The 19173-nt window shown below is 43.1% G+C and overlaps 1 protein-coding gene across 1 annotated transcript in view; it reads right to left on the bottom strand.

The window, feature by feature from the left end:
- Positions 1-1822: 1822 nt before the first annotated feature.
- Positions 1823-19173, bottom strand: part of LOC126540250 (glycerol kinase 5) — a 203267-nt gene continuing 185916 nt past the window's right edge. Inside the window, exon 17 of the mRNA XM_050187050.2 lies at positions 1823-9366. Coding sequence (XP_050043007.1) covers positions 9200-9366 — 167 coding nt within the window. The 3' untranslated portion in view covers positions 1823-9199. The remainder of the gene's footprint in view (positions 9367-19173) is intronic.

Below are 19173 nucleotides of genomic sequence, written 5' to 3' on the forward strand. Positions count from 1 at the left end.
TCATGCCGGAGGACTTTTTTTGGAATACGACAGATGAGTGACGATTCCGAGCACTTGAAATCGCGAATAGACGCACCTCCATAAAGACAGAGAGATAGCTCTATATTACGTGCAGGGAAAGAAATAATGCTCAATCTTAACTCAAATGTGTTGTAGGGTGATTGATGCTTGCGTTCTTGCCACTCATGCCTTTGCGGCTACGTTGGAGCGCAAACATTCTCCGTGAAGCCTTGTACCTGCTTCAAAATTTCTTGTTCTCGTTCATGCATTCGCGCTCTGCAACGCCGGCTTGACATTCCACTATTTTGGAACACAGAGATGAGTTTCTCATTTGTGCATCGAAGCAAAGTGACGCAGGCGTAGAGGGACCTGGAATTCGTACCTCGTCTGCCACTTCGATGCGCGGCTGTAACGTGTGCGCAGGAACGCATGACTGCACTCGGAAGGTAACAAATCCTAGTTCAACAAACGTTAAACTACTGTGCAGTGTTTGCGTCGCGAACCCTCAGCTGATCTGCGTGCATATTATTTTATAAAGATAACTAGAAGAATGAAGCGAGCATTGCCGCGGACCCATAAATATCGGCTATGTATTGCTCAAGACGCGGTAGGACTCACGCAGGATGTAAAACTACCGCAAGACTGTAGCTTGCACAGCACGCATAAAGCGCAATAACCAAATTACAAGGGTGAACGGTTATCGTATTAGCTCGCAAAAGCGGTCAGATATGGTCTTTTGTTTACTTCTCGTGTTCAACATCCAGCTTTGTGAACACAGGCAGGGATAACTAGACAAGAAATTTTCGCACACAAAACGCTGCTTTTCACGCCGTCGATGTAAAGGACTTCGGTCGCGCGACACCAGGAAGGTTTCTTTTTTCTCGGCACGGCTGCTTATTCAAGCGGTCTAAGTAACAACTTGCAGAGAGCACCACACCGTAGAAAAGTTCATGGTACCCGTTCAAAGAGGTCAAATTAATAGAATATCAAATAGAAAGCACGCTCACTTCAATTAATAACACCGTCGCGGCAAAACTGAAACCACAGCTCGTGTGGTTTGCTTCGAAGCCGCGAAGTTTGTATGCAAAGGCTTTCAACAGTCACGGACGTCGACGTGCACGCTTTTATGCCGCAACACACGAGATCACCAGTGTTTAGGACTTCCTCTCCTGCAAGCAGGCTTCGCTCGCCCAATATGAGCCATTACGCAGGCTAACGACAGCGGGCGTGTAAATTGAAGAGAGATTTCAACATGACGACGCGAAACAACATGCCACTGAGCAAGACGACCGCAGCACTGCACCGACTGCTCTAGTTCTTAATCTCTCGGACAGCCATGTTGGATTTAAGGTGGCGCCCCCTATAGGCCGAGTCATCGAGTGAGCTTGTCGATGTCTGCCTGAACGCGGGTATGACCCAGTGCTTGTTACTTTAATTAGTATGCAAATGCTTACTGCAATTTATAAGGCCGATAAAACTACGAGCCTTAATTCGTGGTTTGCCTAATAAATTGCTATCGCTATCTATCAATGCAACGCATTTCGGGCGGAACTGCGCCTATTTTTATTTCACTTGCATCGAAGGAGCTGCACCAATGGGCTTGCCTAAAACACACGAATTTCATAAAGCTTTAGCTGCCACTTGGAACACTGTGGTCTAAAAGTAACGGCTATATCTGTCGCAACGGCAGAGTTTTCATAAACAGCAATTTCCTTTACAATTTCCGGGTAACCACGTCACTAATCCGACTTGGACGGGGCACAGATAGTGGAAATTGCAACGAGACACTTCATGGATGCTTAAAAAGACAGAAAACCAGAAGTCAGTCGATGTTTCTTTTTGCATATGTATTAAATCACAGAGTTTGCCGTCCATACAGGATGTGATGGTAATTACATATTTCAACATGCCTCAATATGGACGCAGGAATGTAACACACCAAAGTTGTAAATGGAAGCACACAAGGGCTGAACCGACGCTAAAGAGCTGACTGTTAAACATATTGCACATATTTTGCTCAAGACATCCTGTCACCACAGCATTCTCGACAAGCAGGTTTTATATATTCTGCACAGAACACATCGATATCCTTTCTCTGATATTTCAGTGGTGGTGGCCAGTCGTAGCTAAACTATAAGGATAATGAGGACCAGCCTGTTCGGGTAACATTTAATGGTAACATACGTTGACAAAAACATGCAAGACATATTCTCAAGCTAAGAACAAAACTGTCAGGTACCCATTAACTCAAAGCAGCATACAAGCGATGTGCAGCCGCCAAATTTTTTGTCATTTACCGATAGGTACCGATACCGATAGGTAATAATATACCTATCGAGGCTACAGCCAGCTGTCATGATAATTCACCGAATTTTCGCTATTAGTAGTTGATAGCACCATGTTGTCATTTTCTAACCGAAATATTGTGCACCTCTGCTATGCAAGCAGTGTCAATCGTAACTAATCACTGTAACTGAACTTATGCGTCCAAGCTAACATTAGCCAAGCTGCTGAACGAAAAAAAAAAATTATTAGGAAAACACGGTGCGAGATACGATCCTAAGACCAACAGTGTGTGGTCTTCCTACTTCTGACGAACACCGTATGTCTCAAGATATTACCTGGTACTATGTATTTTTTATATTTCTTTTCGTTGAACAGCTGGGCGAAGGTTAGCTGGGACACACTATAGGCTGCACGGAATATAGTTCCAGCTGTGTGCCTCAACGAGACAAAAATGTCACTGTGGTGTTTCCAGAGCCGTACCCCACTCTATTTGGCAATTAAGGCTTGTAAATGTTTCTTAAATAGGTCAATCTCACCTCTCACATTGTGTGCACCTGTAATGGCAGTGCATTGATATTAAGTAGTTATCCACATTTTTCCACAGTAATAAGGCACAAGGCGACATTAAATTGAATGCTGACGCCTGTTGCATTGTTTGTTTTGCTAGTGAAATAAATGGGGCACAGTACACACCATATGGCCCATGTGCTATGGAATACTTTAAGCCGATTTCCTTACTGATTATGAAGTTGTGAAAAGGAGAAGAAACCGTTGGATGGGTACTTGGGAAGATTCGAAGCACACCAAGTATTAGTGCAGCAATAGGGGCACTTGTGCCTCCTTGACCTAGTCACCACTGTACGATCGCATTGTCTACTAGTTCTGGATATGCCTATGTGGCAAAGAATAAGGCTCCTTATAAAAGAAAAATCAAGTAAACATATTCTACAACTTACTCGAACAAGTTGCGACTCAGTCCCCGAAGACTACCACTAATGGCATCATTTGTGGCAGTGGTAGTGAAACTTCTTTCAGTATTTTGCTACTGAGATCTCGATAAGTTCAACGGCGGTAGCTTTTGATAAGCATTACTGAGAGTGCACACGGGGCAAAGGTATTAAGCAGCTTGCTTAAAAGCTTTCACATTTCTCCCCAGATTTGCTATCTAGGCTTAGCTCGCATCTGTTTTGTATCTGGTATCAATCTGGCAATTGAAGGCACAAAATTTTACATTACAGGCTGTTCTTTCAATGACACACATAGATAAGGTGCCTAACAAAAAATATCAGAACATTCTGAGCTTCCTATAATTGTGCCGAATTAGGTGCTTAATTTTTTAGGCATTTTGATTGTAATTAACAGCCTAATTTCACAGGTCCTTGCTCTTTCTATGCACATATATTGTGCCACAAACTGTCTACCAGACATAAAACAGCAAGCTCGTACTAGAAAAAAAAAGGTTGCTCCACATTTTAAAACATTGTGAGCTTTCCTTCAGTGTGCTAAAAACCAATGTACAGCAAATACAGAAATACTCAAGATTGACTGAAAATAGGGCAAATTTCAAGCTGTCATCCCATTAAATTAATACAGCCATGAGAGTCACAATGCTAATAAACTTTGGAAGAGAAGGATCATTGTGTTAATAGAGTTTGGCACCAATACAGCAAGAGAAACTACACAGCTCGCATAACACCAGGCTAAACCGCAGGCCATACCATCGCAACATATACACAGGAAAAAAGTAATCGCCTACAACACGAGAGCCGTCTTCTGAGAAATTATACATAATGGAGTGATTGGAAAACAGTACAATAACTGTTGGTGTATTAAGTGTAGGTGCACATTTTCAGCCTGCAGAGCATGAATATTACAACAATACAGTAAAGCTTAATAGTGTTAATAAGGTAATAAATATCAAAACTATGTTATCTTCGTTGGTAAAAAGTTCAAGACCGAAACCCAATAAAGTGCGCTAAATTACACAGCAAGGACACACTCATGCATCAAACTAATGCTGATTCAATGCTTCAGGGAGTAACTTATTAAAGGACCCCTCACCTGACCCAATCGCAAGTTTTTTACGTACCCTCAAGAAACGGTTTACCACAAGAATTTTTTAATTGCTTCATTACTAGCAGAAAGAAACACTTGAAGTGCCCCAAACCTATGATTTCAGGAAGCGAGCTTCATTGCCAAATTAGACGCTCTCACCACTTGTCCGGTCTAGCCTTGCAAGCAAAACTAGTTCCCCGAGTTCTCCCATAGTGAAGTCAGAGGATCGCATCACGTATACATCTCGAAACCCACCTTTCAGTATTTTTCCTTGCGCGTTCATGCTGCACAGTACACTTTTGGTGAAGGTCTCGCATGTGAACTATTGCGTTTGTCTGGTTTCACCCTGCGCTTGATTTCACACACTCTGCAACAGAACACCTGCGCTGTTGTCTGGCTGCTTGAGCACTACATTGAAATGGATCCTTCAGTGTGCGCATGTTTGGATAGTTTTCTGCACGCGTGTATCACTGCGTGGCAACAGCCAGACAAAACGAGAGGACTTCCCTCATGCTACGGCATAGATTGAAGCAAAGGCTCGCATATGTTCGGTTTTTAAGCGTTATTATGTCTTTAAACTAATTGTCTAGTGAAGTAACAGATCGCACTAAATGCCGTGGCCTTGAAGGGCACACGGCGTTTGCTTCGAATTTCTGCTGTTTCCATGGGGGTCAGAGTTCGCCAGTGTGCAGTGCATACACTACGCTTGGCAGTTTAAAATGGCCAAACATGGTGAGGGGTCCCTGAATAAGTAAAGCATGGTAACAGAAAGGCAACTGTCATATTGAAATACTCACTGAACCTCCTGCCCTTTTTTGTTATGAAATTGTACTGTGCTCCTTTGTATAGCTGTGAGAAATGTTATGCACAACAAATAGCCAAGTCCAACAACCACCTCAAAAGTCAAACTATTTCCAACTTGTTAACATATCAGTGGCTGCTGGACTATACGACACTGCTACGGTGAAACTCCACTGGCACACCAATATCCACCCATGTAATTGTTGAAGCAACAAAACTGCATGAGATATCAGACATGCATTTACCCATAATTTCACCTGGTTTTCGAAGAGTCAAGGACACATTTCAAAAATTAGAATGCTTGGTTCTGGAACACTCTTATTTGTGTGAGACCGCAAGCAGTGAGCATTAATTGTTCACTACACTATCAACAAATGTAACATATGCAAAGAAAGTAAGAATACATTTAACAAGAGCAGACATAGCATGCATATTCAGTCGCAGTATGAGAAGTGAGCAGTGAAGTACTGCAAAGCACAGAATAAATGAAGTAAGGCCCAATTCACCCTAAAGTACAGTAAAACTGATTGCACGTCCTGAGGGGAGCAAATCCGCAAGGCTATAAACAACCAAACCTACTTGCACTGCCTTTGAGTTGCAAATCGAGCAACTAAATATGTACTCGTTTACACAAAATTGCCAAGAAAGGCTACCATTAGGTTCACCACTTGAAAGGTGTCCTACATCTGCTGCCATGGCCATCATTAGTGCTGGCTAACACTCCCAGGGTGAGATCGCATGCACATAAATACATACCCAAGAATGTGGACTTGCTAACTGCTGTCCCCATAGTTCAATTGGAGGAGCATCTCACGCCTAATGTGCAGGATGTGGGTTCAGTTCCCACAGCAAGAAATTGCCTGTTTGTCACCTTTCATTTCTGTTTGCCTTTCAATTTCGGCATTTCAATTCAAGACAACAAATAACTTTTTCTGTTTTCCATGGCTTCACTATCTGGTTGGGCTCATGTGGCTGTGACAAACAAAAAGTGGAAGGATTCAACAATGAGCCACAACTGCAGGCAGACATAACTCCAGCAAGACTTTGCTTGGCTAATCACAGGTGCTAACATGTAGTCATACTACAGACAACATTGCTTCTGCACAGCTCAGAATGCAAAACCTTAAACATATGAGTACAAAGTACACTGCTGCAGCTGCCCTGATTAGACATTGCTCCTCTCAGCAGCTGTCTAGTGCAGTAAGGCAGCAGGAGAAATCAGTATTCACAACCAATATTACAAGAGCAGGTAGCAGAACCAAAAATAAATAAAACAAAGTTTGGTTCAGTTGGATCTATGCATCAGCACAGCATCCTGCCTGAGCACTTCACGCACTATTCCAAGTAACATGACTACAATGCTTATGACAACTTTATCACACTTTCATCTCCGTCCAACCATCCATAATCACAGCAAGCCAGCAAATATAGAATGAGTACAGGGTGGTCCTTTATGAAAGGGAACACGCGAGTGCATGGCCTGTGCTCTGCGGAGGCTGCTTAGAGTGCCAGCAGCAGGCAGCAAGGCGAAGCACATCCGCTTGTGGCATCATCTATTAGCGTCCAGAATAAGCAGAAACAGTTGATAGGCAAGCAGCTGTGGACTGCCTGCCACGCCAGGTGGATGAGCAACAGGCGGGGCCTTTCGTAGTGGACCAAGTTGAAATTTAGGTGTAGGCCAACAAAAATTTGGGGGTGGGCAAATTTAAATTTCGGGCTGGGCCAACTTGAAATTTGAGGGTAGGTCAACTCAAATTTGGTAGTGGGCCAAGTTAAAATTTGGGGACAAGTTTGACAACTCCAGTAGAGTTTCTGCGTACTTTTTTGCAGTACAGAGCCCTGGTTACCCACTCCCCCAATCGCATGAATAGACCTCACCTGATTCGGAGCGGTTTAGGAGATAAGTGCACTCAGGTAAAACTTTAGCTTCGGTAAATAAACGTAATTATCTTGTCATTTATTATTGAGGCTTAGTTATTTATACTGACATTTCCTTAATTCACCATAGTTAAAGTTATGACAAAGACGTTTACATCTGTAAATTATAATTAGGATGACTTAATTAGTGCTAACTAATCTCAAGGTACCCTTAATTCTGGATTAGGCTCTTTGATTTAACCTTAGTAACTTTTTATTAGTCTAATAATCTAACATAAATTGATTTTAATTAGCCTCAGTATTCCTAATGACCCTCAATTATTTGCCATTGCACTTAACTAATTTTATCGCAACTAATCTTATTAGTCTTTATTAACCTTACTTGCACTTATACCTCTCAGTAAACTCAATATATACAGTCAAAATCATAAATCTCATTAGTCATACGTAGTCATAAGGCATCTCATATACACCTCCATAGGACTTCCCGTATACCTATGCATGCAGTGTATCGAGTCACGTGTTACAGACAGAAAAAGGGATGGACGGACAATGTTCCGAGGGAAGTAGCCCTAGAATGCTCATGCATTATTATAGTACGCCTGGAGTACCTAATAATTACCGGGTGTATGTGGGTGCTTCCACGTTCACAGTGCGCTTGCGTATCCAACGCGGTTTGCTAGCAGCAGACGTTGCGCTGCAGGCCCCTCTCCTTGCGCAACAGTCATGCGAGGAGTGGGAAAGAGGGGTCCAGCTAATTCTAGCAGGCACTTGCCTTTTGGCCACGCCTGGTTATTCTGGCCACCAATATATGACGCCACAAGTGCACATGTTTCTCCCTGCTGGCGCTCTAAGCATCCTCCGCAGAGCACGGGCCACGCGCTCGCGTGTTCCCTTTCATAAAGGACCACTCTGTACAAATAAACACAGCTGCCAACATTTTTTTTTACATAAATTGGAATGATTGTGCTAGATGACCACTCTTTTCAGCAAAATATTCTCTCTTCAGGTAGCCTGTCGACGAACTACACCATAATGTTCACAATCTTCATTACTTTAACATACATGACTTTCACTAGTCGTACACTGTCACCTTTTTTAAGAACTTATAAGTGCAGGTATATATTTTCAGATGGAATGAAATAGCTTCTCTCACTGGTGAATGCATATCCATCTTCCTCCATAAAAAAAGTTAGCTACAGCAGTGCCACCAATTATTGAGTGTGAAAGAAAGTGACAGAGCATCAGTTGAGACATCAAGAATCCATTATAAGTGTTTCTTCTGGATCTTTGTCAAGAAGTTAGGCAGGAGGACGATACGCATTACATTGAGCAACAATTTTATCATGCTGCACATGGCAGAAAATACTTCCATTTGTTCTCATGCAAAAAGTATCACTGTATCCAACATGGCAAAACTTTACTGTTACCATAGTATGTACACCCGCTTTGTGTCACACTTATTCATTAAAGAGCAAAAGTAGAATAGTAAACAGCAATGAATGTGGCTGCCATGACACTTCTTTCTTCAAATGCTTTTGCTAAATTCAAAACAACTTCTGACAAACATCCAGAAGTACCAGGTAGAAAGTAGTCTAATGTTTCAGGAGGCAAAACAAAAGTGTGCTGCCATGCATGCACACCACTAAAGTGCAGTGAATTTGATGGCTTGCATAAACCACACTCTTTACTCATTGCACCATACATACAGCTCCTAAAAAGAGCCTAAAACAAGAGTATTGAACCTGTATAGAACACCCATCACACTACTTCATAATTGGACTTAAATACTTGCTTAACAATCAATGCTCATTCACATTGCTGCATTTTCCCCTTGGATTGTGGATGACATTAGAAAAAGCAGTGCCTGGCACTGCACTATCATGGAAAACCCTTGAAATGCCACCGTATAAAAGTGTTACTGTCCTGCAACGTATAGAACTCTACATATAAACATTGAGGGCTGATAATAAATTCTTGCCCCAATTTACAGCTGCTTCAGGATGTCATGTACCATAACACAAAAGTTTATCACGAGTCTCTCAGATCAAATCATGCACAGCGGTTCAACCGACGTCTTGCAGTAAAACACCATTTTTAAGTTGAAGAATTGCTTCACCAATAATCAATGTCTCGCAAATGTTCCGCGACAATAAAGATGTGGCCCGAATCACTTTTTTTAAACTGAACAGGAGCCAGTGGGGATGTGCCAGTGTGTGAAGCGCTCAACTGCTCGACACCATTCATTGAAGAGAGCCAGGCTGGAGGCAGCCCGCTCAACTCTTGGCTTGAAGACAATACCCTCGGGCTGCAGGCTCTGCAGTTCAGCTAAGTCTTTCCAAAATCCTGCAAGTATGAGTAACAGTAGCCAGTTGCGATAAATCACAAATAAGCTCCAAGAAAACACTATAGTGTATGAAGCGATACAAAGACTAACTGCAAACACACTGCATGCACTGGAGAACGATTTGAGGTATATGAAACTCAAGCACATGTAAGAACCATCTTGAGATCAGTGCTCACAATGTGCAGGGATGCAAGTGGCCAAGAGAGTTTTGGAGCACCTCTGGGACCAGCAAATTTGGCATGCTGGAGCAGGTTTGGAGCAGTGAATGTTTGTTTTGGAACATAAGATATGCGTTTCGGAGCATGCTAGATAAGGCTCAACATGACTGAAATACAGACAGATCAAGAAAATATATTATTTATTAGACTTTGCAGAACACTATTAGGTTATGGCGAATCAGTTCTGTGGAAACCCGAAAGGAGGAGGAAAGTTCGCTAAAAGAAAAAAATGTCATATACTGGTCAAAGGAAACCCATGTGCATTCCTCGGATGTGCCAACTCAATGTAGCCAAGAAAAAAAAATGTAACCAAAAGATTTGTGTGAACAGCATCCATTGTATGTTAGCAGACTTCTGCTAATGCTTAGTTCTTTTTTCGTGGTGCACAACCGAAAATGCTTACGTTTAATTAGCTAACATTACTTACTGGATAAGGGTATCAGATAATGCAAATCCTAGGTTGCTTTAAATCAAGTTATCACTCATGTTTCAACATCCTCCACAAAATATTCATTGAAATCTCGTCGATTGGGTGAGAGTTAGCTAATTAGATGAATTTGTGCACAATGAACAAAAAATACTGACTGTGACAACCATGAACACCCATCAACATACAATGAACACCGTTCCTGTCATGCCCTCCGTTACATTTTGAAATTTCTTGGTGACATTCATATGGCATAGCAAAGTACCAAGGATAAATGCGAAATTACTTTGTTGGCCATTGCACGTTCACCAGTATTCCACATAATTTGGTGAGCTGAACGAAGAAAAGAACTCTGACATTTATGAAAAGAATAAAAGGAATGAAAGTGTTCACTGGCTTCCCGGTCAGCGTTGCCAACCAATGTGTTATGAAAGCTCGATTATTCGGGCTGCCGCATAAGTTGCTGTAAAATAGTGACCCATATTTCAAATGCCAAACAATGCTTCCTTAAAATTTTCTGTCGTTCGCGTATTCCCCAACTCTTTACGACCACCATTCGGCCACTACGGTAGACTAAAACAGAAACTTCACATCCTCGGTTTGCATTCTGCAGCCGCAAAAGTGTTAATTTTGTATGGTGCAGTTGTGCAGAATATACAGCACTTGGAGTGCAAATTTGAGTGATGATTACGGTTGCCACTGGATATTTCTGGTCAAGAAGTTTACACAAAAGCAAGCAGCGCATTTCTCAACGCGCCGCACTACCATCCCGGTAACCGACGAAGTGCCCATACAAAATATATATTAACGCTACACGCATGGTCTTTGCCATTAATCAATGGAAATTTAGGACGTACAAGCGTGCCCTAAAATGTATAACGACAGAGCGTACAACTTATTCATTCAGCTGAGAGCACAGCTTTCTTTCCCGACTTCCCCATAAGAAGAGCGCCAGTCGAAATCATCTGTAGCTGGTCCGCATATTACGCAAACGCGCAAGACTAGTATAAAACATTCATAATGCACAGTATAACAGAAAGGAATTTCGTTTCCAACGGCCAAGTTACAATGCGCCACCAAACACATCCACACTCCAAGGACACAGACGCTGAAACGGATTGCTTTAGCTTGGCTTCTAGAGCTAAATGCTAGCAGCTAATACATGGTTGTGTGGTTGCCACTGATCACGAATATCCTGCAAAAATTTTTGACTTCATCCGAAATTAGTGTTTTGGTACAAGATGGCGCATTTGGCGCAGCACTTCCATCCCTGACAATGTGATAAAGAAGGTCATAAAATGTAAGTGGTGCAACTTTACGTATATCATGATGGCTACTTTTGGCTGTGTTGTCCATAAGCTATAAGCAAACATACCTCAATAACTGTTTCCAAAGGGAAGAACGCTCATGCTAATTCCCATGAGAATGATACCACAAGCACAAATGTCCCTGAATTCACGAGACTACAAGACTGAAGTATACACTGATCAGTTGGTAATATTAAATATCACTAAGCAGAAATTTATTATGCCTCTGCCCTTCCAGCGAGGACTGTATCAATAAAGGTAGATTGTACGAACACAATTACTAAATGGAATATGCGTAGTTCACTGGAAATTATTGCTTAGAATTACAATATGAACTCAATACGATATGTTACTATGGTAGTTGGTTCATATGTGCAGGTTGGACAAAAGCACACACCTTAGACAGGACGATAAAATATACGTACAAGTATTAGCACTCTTTCTTCTGTCTATTTCACTGTTCCCTTTAAAGTGGGCACATACTATACTAAGCCTGCCAATTCAACATGACTGTCAAACTTGCAAATTCCATCGTGACTACAGTCTTCAATTATGAGCATAGTATCCAGCAGTAGGGATTGTTGCACACTGATTCACAAGCATCTGTATCATGTTTAAAGCACTATCGTAACATTAGAGAACCCTTCCAACTACTACTACTAACAATGGAACTTTACTCTTCATGCCCTAACTTCGCTCACTCCAAATATTGTGCTTTTGGACCACTAAAATATGTTTTGATAAAGCTGAAAACAAGACAAAAATTGGTGCTGTCACCCAGAACCTCAGCGATCATGAGTGCTGAGACTTCTTTCTAAAGAGGAATAGATCATTTGTTGCATCATTGCATTAACTTGCATTGCTTATAAGCTCATAGAACACATTATATACTCCGAAGTCGCGAACCGCCTTCAAAATAACTTTTTCTCTTTCCAAAGCAGCACGGTTTCCACCCTGGTCTTTTATGTGAGACGCAAGTTTTTTAATTTCAATTTGGAATCATTATTTCAAACCATCGCCATATTTCTAGATTTTTCCAAAGCTTTCGACTGCGTCCCACACCAACACCTCATGTTTAAACTTTCATACCTCAACACTGATTCCCTGACATTATACTGGATTAACTGTTTCCTCACGAACCGCCCTCAGTACACTGCCATCGGGGAGTATCATTCAGCCACTCTCAAAGTAATTTCAGGCATGCTTCAAGGTTCTGTCCTTGGGCCGCTGCTTTTCCTCATTTATATCAATGATCTCCCCTCTGGCATCTCATCATCCATCCATCTTTTCGCTGACAACTGTGTGTTCTACCATCGCGTTTCCTCCCCCGGTGACGAGGCAACCCTATAAAAGGACTTACAAATAATTGAAAAGTGGTGTTCAGATTGGTTGATGAAGCTTAACATCCCGAAGTGCAAGTTTATGCATATCTCACGTAAGAGTTCCAATATTACCTACCTTTATACACTAACATCATCCATAATATCCAAGGTTGAATCATAAGTACTTAAGTAAGAGTACTAATGAGCAGCAAACTAATATGGTATAAGCACATCACTCAACTCGTTGTTGACGCTTCAAAAACACTGGGTTTCATTAGAAGATCGCTTTCCTTGTCTCCATCATCGATTTGTAAACTAGCATACGAGACTTTCATACGTACGAAGCTTGAGTACGCATCCGCAATTTGGTCCCCTCATCAGACGTACTTAATGAATACCCTAGAATCCATCCAGAATCTCGCAGCGCCATGTTATTAGTTCAGATTACAATTTTCACCACAGCATTAGTAATATCAGTCCACTACACTCTAAGAGTTTACACCCTTTGGGGCTTATCTTGTACCCAAACAAATATCGTCGTCTGCCTTGCTTGCGTTTCCTCTCTTGAAAACTGGACGTTGGCTACTTTCCTGTCGAGAATGCTGTGTCAAGCTGATAACGTGCAAGCCGTTCGTGACTAGGAAGTGCCAGGCTCGCAGCGTTAAAGAACGGAAATGCGGGCAAGAGAGATTACGATTATTGTTAGGGGACAAAATACAACCCAAAGGGTGCAAACTTTTTTAGAGTGTAGCCGTTAGACGTAAACTCTTTCATTTATGCCTATTCCACAAATTATACTACAAATTTCCTAACCTGCGCAATTTACTTTTAGTTGTGCCTGTCTGCCCTTCATCCCGTCTAATCAACTCCATGAGCATGCAGCATTTACATGGATCAAATAATGCATATAACCAATCTATCTTTCTTGCCTGCTGCTATTCAGGATTGGAATCTGCTTCCCCATTCTATTGTCACTGAGCATGATCCTGTAAAATTTAAAGAAAACCAGACACTTTATTTGGTGTACAAATTGCTACATTTCATGCGCATTTCCTTCTTACTTTCACTATAGTTACCTGTGTGCTTTTCATGATTTCTTTCGTTCTATGTATAAATTGCTACATTAATATGTACGCTTCCTTTCTATTTTTACAATAGTTGCCTCTGAGCTGTTATTTGTTTAGATTACCCACTTACACTTGTTATATTTTGTGTACAACATCCCCTCCTTATGTAATGCCCCACAGATGCCTTTAATGGTGTAATAAACGATAATTTACCTCCTTCCTGAATTACCTCCTTGCTTTTATAGTTAATAACCGCGGTCAAACTGACTTGATTCTACTCAATTTGTCCAAGGCTTTCGACGGTGTATGTCACAGCAAATCAATAGCTAAAGTATAAAATATTTTTGGTATATACAGGACTTTCCGCTTGGATAAAAAGTTTCTTAAGTAACCGCTCACAATTTGTGGTTTACGAAAAAACGCTTTTTAACACAGTTGCAGTTACATCCGGAGTCCCCCAAGGGTCTGTTCTCGGACCATTGCTTTTCTTACACTATATTGTTTCGTGTGGAAAGACACAGACAGAAGACGCTATTTACAGGCTATTTACACTGGAGCCAGGCCGCCAGGCCGACACTCGCTCGCGCCAAGCGCACCGACCAACTTCGTCGTCGTCCTCGCGGCGGCTCGTTTCTTGAGCATAGCTTGATCATATCGTAATACTACACCCCCGGCGGCAAAAGCACCGTCACGGTGCTGTTAAATATCCAAGGCGCGCGGAGAGTTGTAGGGCTTGAGTCGGGCGACGTGGACAATGTCACTGGTTGTCACAGCGGAGGACGTAGTGGGCGTGGCTAGAACGATTTCATAGGTGACATCGGTCACTTTGCGGAGCACGCGATATGGGCCTGTGTAACAAGAAAGGAGTTTTTCACATAGGCCAACTTTACGCGAAGGTGACCAAAGCAACACGAGGCTGCCGGGTACAAAATGGACATCACGGTGACGAAGGTCGCAGCGTTGCTTGTCGTAGCATAGCGTTGACGGAGGTCGTAACGATATCACAGCTAACATCAATTGCAATATAAAGTTATTCGCAGACAACTGCGTCATATAGAGAGAAATTAATCATTACAATGATCATATTAAATTAAGTGATTCTCTAGCTCACATAGCTTATTGGTGCTCTAAATGGCAGATGCAAATAAACATACAAAAGTCCGCGATTATGACTATAACCAGGAAAATGGTATAATCAATCTTTATATACGCAATCAACGGCACTCCACTTAACAAAGTTGACCACAAAATATCTAGGCGTTACGTTAACCTCGGAGCTCAAATAGGACAAACATATCAGTAATATAACCTCAAAGGCGCTGCGCAAACTATTTTTCTTGAAAAGAAGCCTAGCACTCGCAACCAACACAACGAAGCTGCTAGCCTACACATCGTTTGTAAGGCCTGTTCTCGACTACGCTAACACAGTCTGCTTTCCGCATACACTGACTAACCTAAGTAAACTAGAATCAATACAAAGCAAAGCTGTGAGGTTCATCCATAACAAATATAAACGTACAGACTCGCCAACAAATCTTTCAACCCAGCCCGGTTTGAGAACGCTATCCACAAGGGCAAAACACGCTCGCTTAAAATTCTTGTTTCAACTACTAAGAAATAACTATAGAGTAGATACCTCCGAATACATTTCATTCTCCGAGGCTCGACCTACACATAACAAGCATGCGCACACATAGACAGAATACAGATGTAAAAATGACACGTCTAAGTATTCTTTCTTCCCGCTCGCAATAGCAGAATAGAACCAACTTGATCCTACTGTCACCAACATTGAATCATTATCCGAATTTATCTCACAAATAGAAAAAACTGCGTATGAATATGAGTACCTATGCATGCAGGGAAATTGGGACAGATTGCTTTATTCATTAGAAAATTTTAATAAACCCTCTCATTGACAACTCATTCGTTTGCCATAATGATTCTCAAACACTCATAGTTTTATTTTAGTTACTTCTGTTTTATTACTTGCCCCTAGTGATACCTCCGCTATTGCAATAAAGCCTCTTGCTTTTTCTTCCCTTTCTTTTTTTCCATTATTTACTATTCCGTTTGATCTTAACATGGTTTACTTGTACAGTATTATAACTTGCACTGCTTATGTCGTTCTTTTTGTATAATCTATACTTTGATTTCCTTGGAACTGTACAGCTGAATTATTGTACTGCCCAACTGCCACGCTCTCGCAGGAGAGCAGCAGTATTGAAAATAAATAAATAAAAATAAATAAATAAATGATGATGAAGTACACTCAAGAAGAATGATCATGCACACAGGTTAAATAACAAATATTTGTTTGGATACCAGAAGCATCCACCTCAACACACTAAATTTGCCATTGCTTTTTGGATCACCTCTGTATTTATTTTATACTGATAGTCTAAGCACCACTTCTAAGTACATCAACAACTTAAGCTCAAAGTATGTCGCTTGTACAGGAACAAAATTCTTATTGGCAGAAATGCTCATGAAAACGGAGTTAGTGCAGTGTAAAAAATTTGGAGAACGCTTAAGCTTCACCTTTAGGAGTGGAACGCAATAGCATTCAATGATCCCTCACTGCTTCTCACACTTCGTGGCAACTGGAGCGTATGTAACGGTAATGTTTATTTGGAAACGCTTGCCACAAAAGCTATGCCCGAAGGCGAGATTTGTGGTGGAACCACGACCTCTTGCGTGGGTCGCGATGCGGCAGAGGCGAGCGCAAGCTAAAGTTAATGCAAGGAACCAGGCGCGCAGCTCCGTGGCCCCCAAAACACCCCTCGCGCCGGCGCGCGCAAAATGGCAGACGCCACAGCCGGTCTGTGAACGCCACAGCCGGTTTGTGTGTTGAAGGGGTTTGAGTTTTCGCGTAACAGAATTATGCTTTCTGGTATAGTCAAAGTACAGTCCAAGAGCTCTCATCTCTCTAGGTTGTGTGCAAGTCGTAGTTTACGATTTTCCTCCATATTTTAGCTTGAGAAATTCAATTAGTTCAGTCAATTTCTCACATCATATGGAAGCCTTGAGTATACGTGGTTCAAAAATCATTTTGCCGATGCGACAGTGTCCCGCATCCGGCGCGCCGCATCACAGGCCGGACGCAGTGTGCCGTATTTTCTGCAACACGGGCTCTTTAACGCTATCATGTTAATAAACAGGCCATAAAGAAACACAAACAATGCAGATGGGAGCAGTTTTCAAGAACAAAGTGACAACTCGCCCATGACCAAGTTCTTTTCCATGATGCTGAGAGAAATAAGAAAGAGTCATCAGTGTGCAACATTATTCTTTTGTCAGTTGTTAAAAACAGTGGGAAAGAAGAACAAAAGCTATAGAATGTCACAAAGTGAGTTACAATTCACTACGGTTGTGCTGTTCTTAAGATTCACAAATATCCCATGGGTAAGCACTCAGCTTCCATCATGTAATCAGGGCACTCCACACAAAATTTGCGTACAGCCTAAGAAACCATCAAACTCTTCTAGATTAAAATAAATACTTTACACCTGCTTTGGGTACACAAAATTACCGTAGCTTGATCATGCCATCAGTCTCCAATTTCTTGCAGTGCATATTTCAGGACATTCTTCAGGTGCTGAAACATCTTCTACAAGCACCCGAACATAAATGCATTGCAATGAAAGTGTAGGTGCCCAGTCACTGAGTCACAAATTTTGACACGTACCCCAATTATTCAAAAATCAACTACTCAAATGGTAAGCTCGAATCTTACGACACCTAAGCTCCATGGCTATCACACCGGTAATGTCGTATCCCACCTTCTCAATGTCCACTATACGTATTGTAAGGAAGATGACGAACGTGCGCGCAGTCAGCAGCATCGGCAGCATCAACCGCGCGGCAGAGGTTCGAGCTCGGGGACTGTGCTCGGTGCATCGTAGAACCGGCGGTCGCTACAAACCCCAAAAAACCTCCTTTATAAGAGGTGGAGGTACGGGGTAACGTTCCACTACCATCCTGGAACTCCGTTCTCGGACGTTACCCTCTCCCATGCCGGACGCCGACCAACAGCAGACTCTTCCATCACCACCCGTCCCTTGCGCTGGCACCGTTCACCAGCGGGAGCCTCCCATCTTCAGCGGAACCGATGACAACGACGTTGAAGAGTGGCTGTCGTCCTACGAACGGGTGAGCGTTCACAACAAATGGAATGACTCGGACAAGCTGGCTTACGTATCATTCTACCTCGCGGGCGTGGCCAGTCGCTGGTTCAGAAATCATGAAAGGGATATCCGAACGTGGTCGGTGCTCAAGACGTCAATTACAGAAGTATTTGACCGACCCGCCGTCAGGAAACTCCGAGCCGAGCAGCGTTTGCGCACACGCGCACAGGACACGGGTGAGACATTCACCAGCTATGTAGAAGACGTTCTCGATTTGTGCAGGCGCGTGAACGCTGCCATGACGGAAGCGGAAAAGATCAAGCACGTCATGAAGGGAATCGACGATGACGCGTTCCAAATGCTTCTGGCCAAGGAACCGCGCACTGTTGGCGATATCATCAGCTTGTGCCAGAGCTATGATGAATTGCGTAAGCAGCGAGCTCTGACAAGGCGACATCCCACACCAAATGCGGCATCACTCTGCAGCCTTAACACCGGCCCAGAACAAGCCTCCCTGATAACGCAAATCAAGGATTTCGTCCGCGAAGAAGTCGCACGACAGCTATCTCTGGTGTCCGTCACTCAGGAGTCTGCCAGCACTTTGCCGTCTCATATCCGTAACGTGATTCATGAAGAGTTCGCGGAAGCGCTGCTGGCTGTTCACCAGCAGGATGTCGTGACTACACCAGTCACTTATGCTACGGTTGCTGCAATGGCCCCTCGCAGTGTGTCCGTGCGTCGCTTCCAGCAGCCTGTGCACCGCCCTCCCCCTCCCGTCCCCTGGACCACCACTGCCGTCGCTAACCCGTGGCGTACGCCGCACAATCGCCCTATATGCTTCGATGTAGGTATCCCGGTCATGTCGCAAGGTTCTGCCGCCGCCGATCGCAGGCGTTCGATGACGATCGCCGAGCGCCCTATGTGCCGCCTGATGCAAATGCGCCTTACGAACCCTTCGACCCATCACCAGCTCGCTCCCAGACTGGTCGCCGTCCTCGCTTCGAACGCCTCCGGTCACCCTCCCCACGTCGTCGGTCGCTTTCCCCTATGCGTCGACGACCTGTCTCTAACGAAGAGGGAAACTAGACGACGCAGTTCCTGAGGCAAGAACTGCGCAAGTGTCGACATGCCGAAGTCCTCCTCCTTTACCTGCCAATGTCATTGATGTGTTTATCGAAGATTTCGCTACAGTCGCCTTAGTCGATACCGGTGCCGCTATTTCAGTTATGGATGCCAGGTTTTGCCGTTCGCTTCGTAAAGTGACGACGCCTCTGTCTGGATTGTCGCTCCGAACGGCGAGTGCTCAACCCATTCGCCCTACCGCTGCTTGTACTGCCC

Source organism: Dermacentor andersoni, chromosome 2, assembly GCF_023375885.2.
Source record: "Dermacentor andersoni chromosome 2, qqDerAnde1_hic_scaffold, whole genome shotgun sequence".
Lineage (NCBI taxonomy): Eukaryota > Metazoa > Arthropoda > Arachnida > Ixodida > Ixodidae > Dermacentor > Dermacentor andersoni.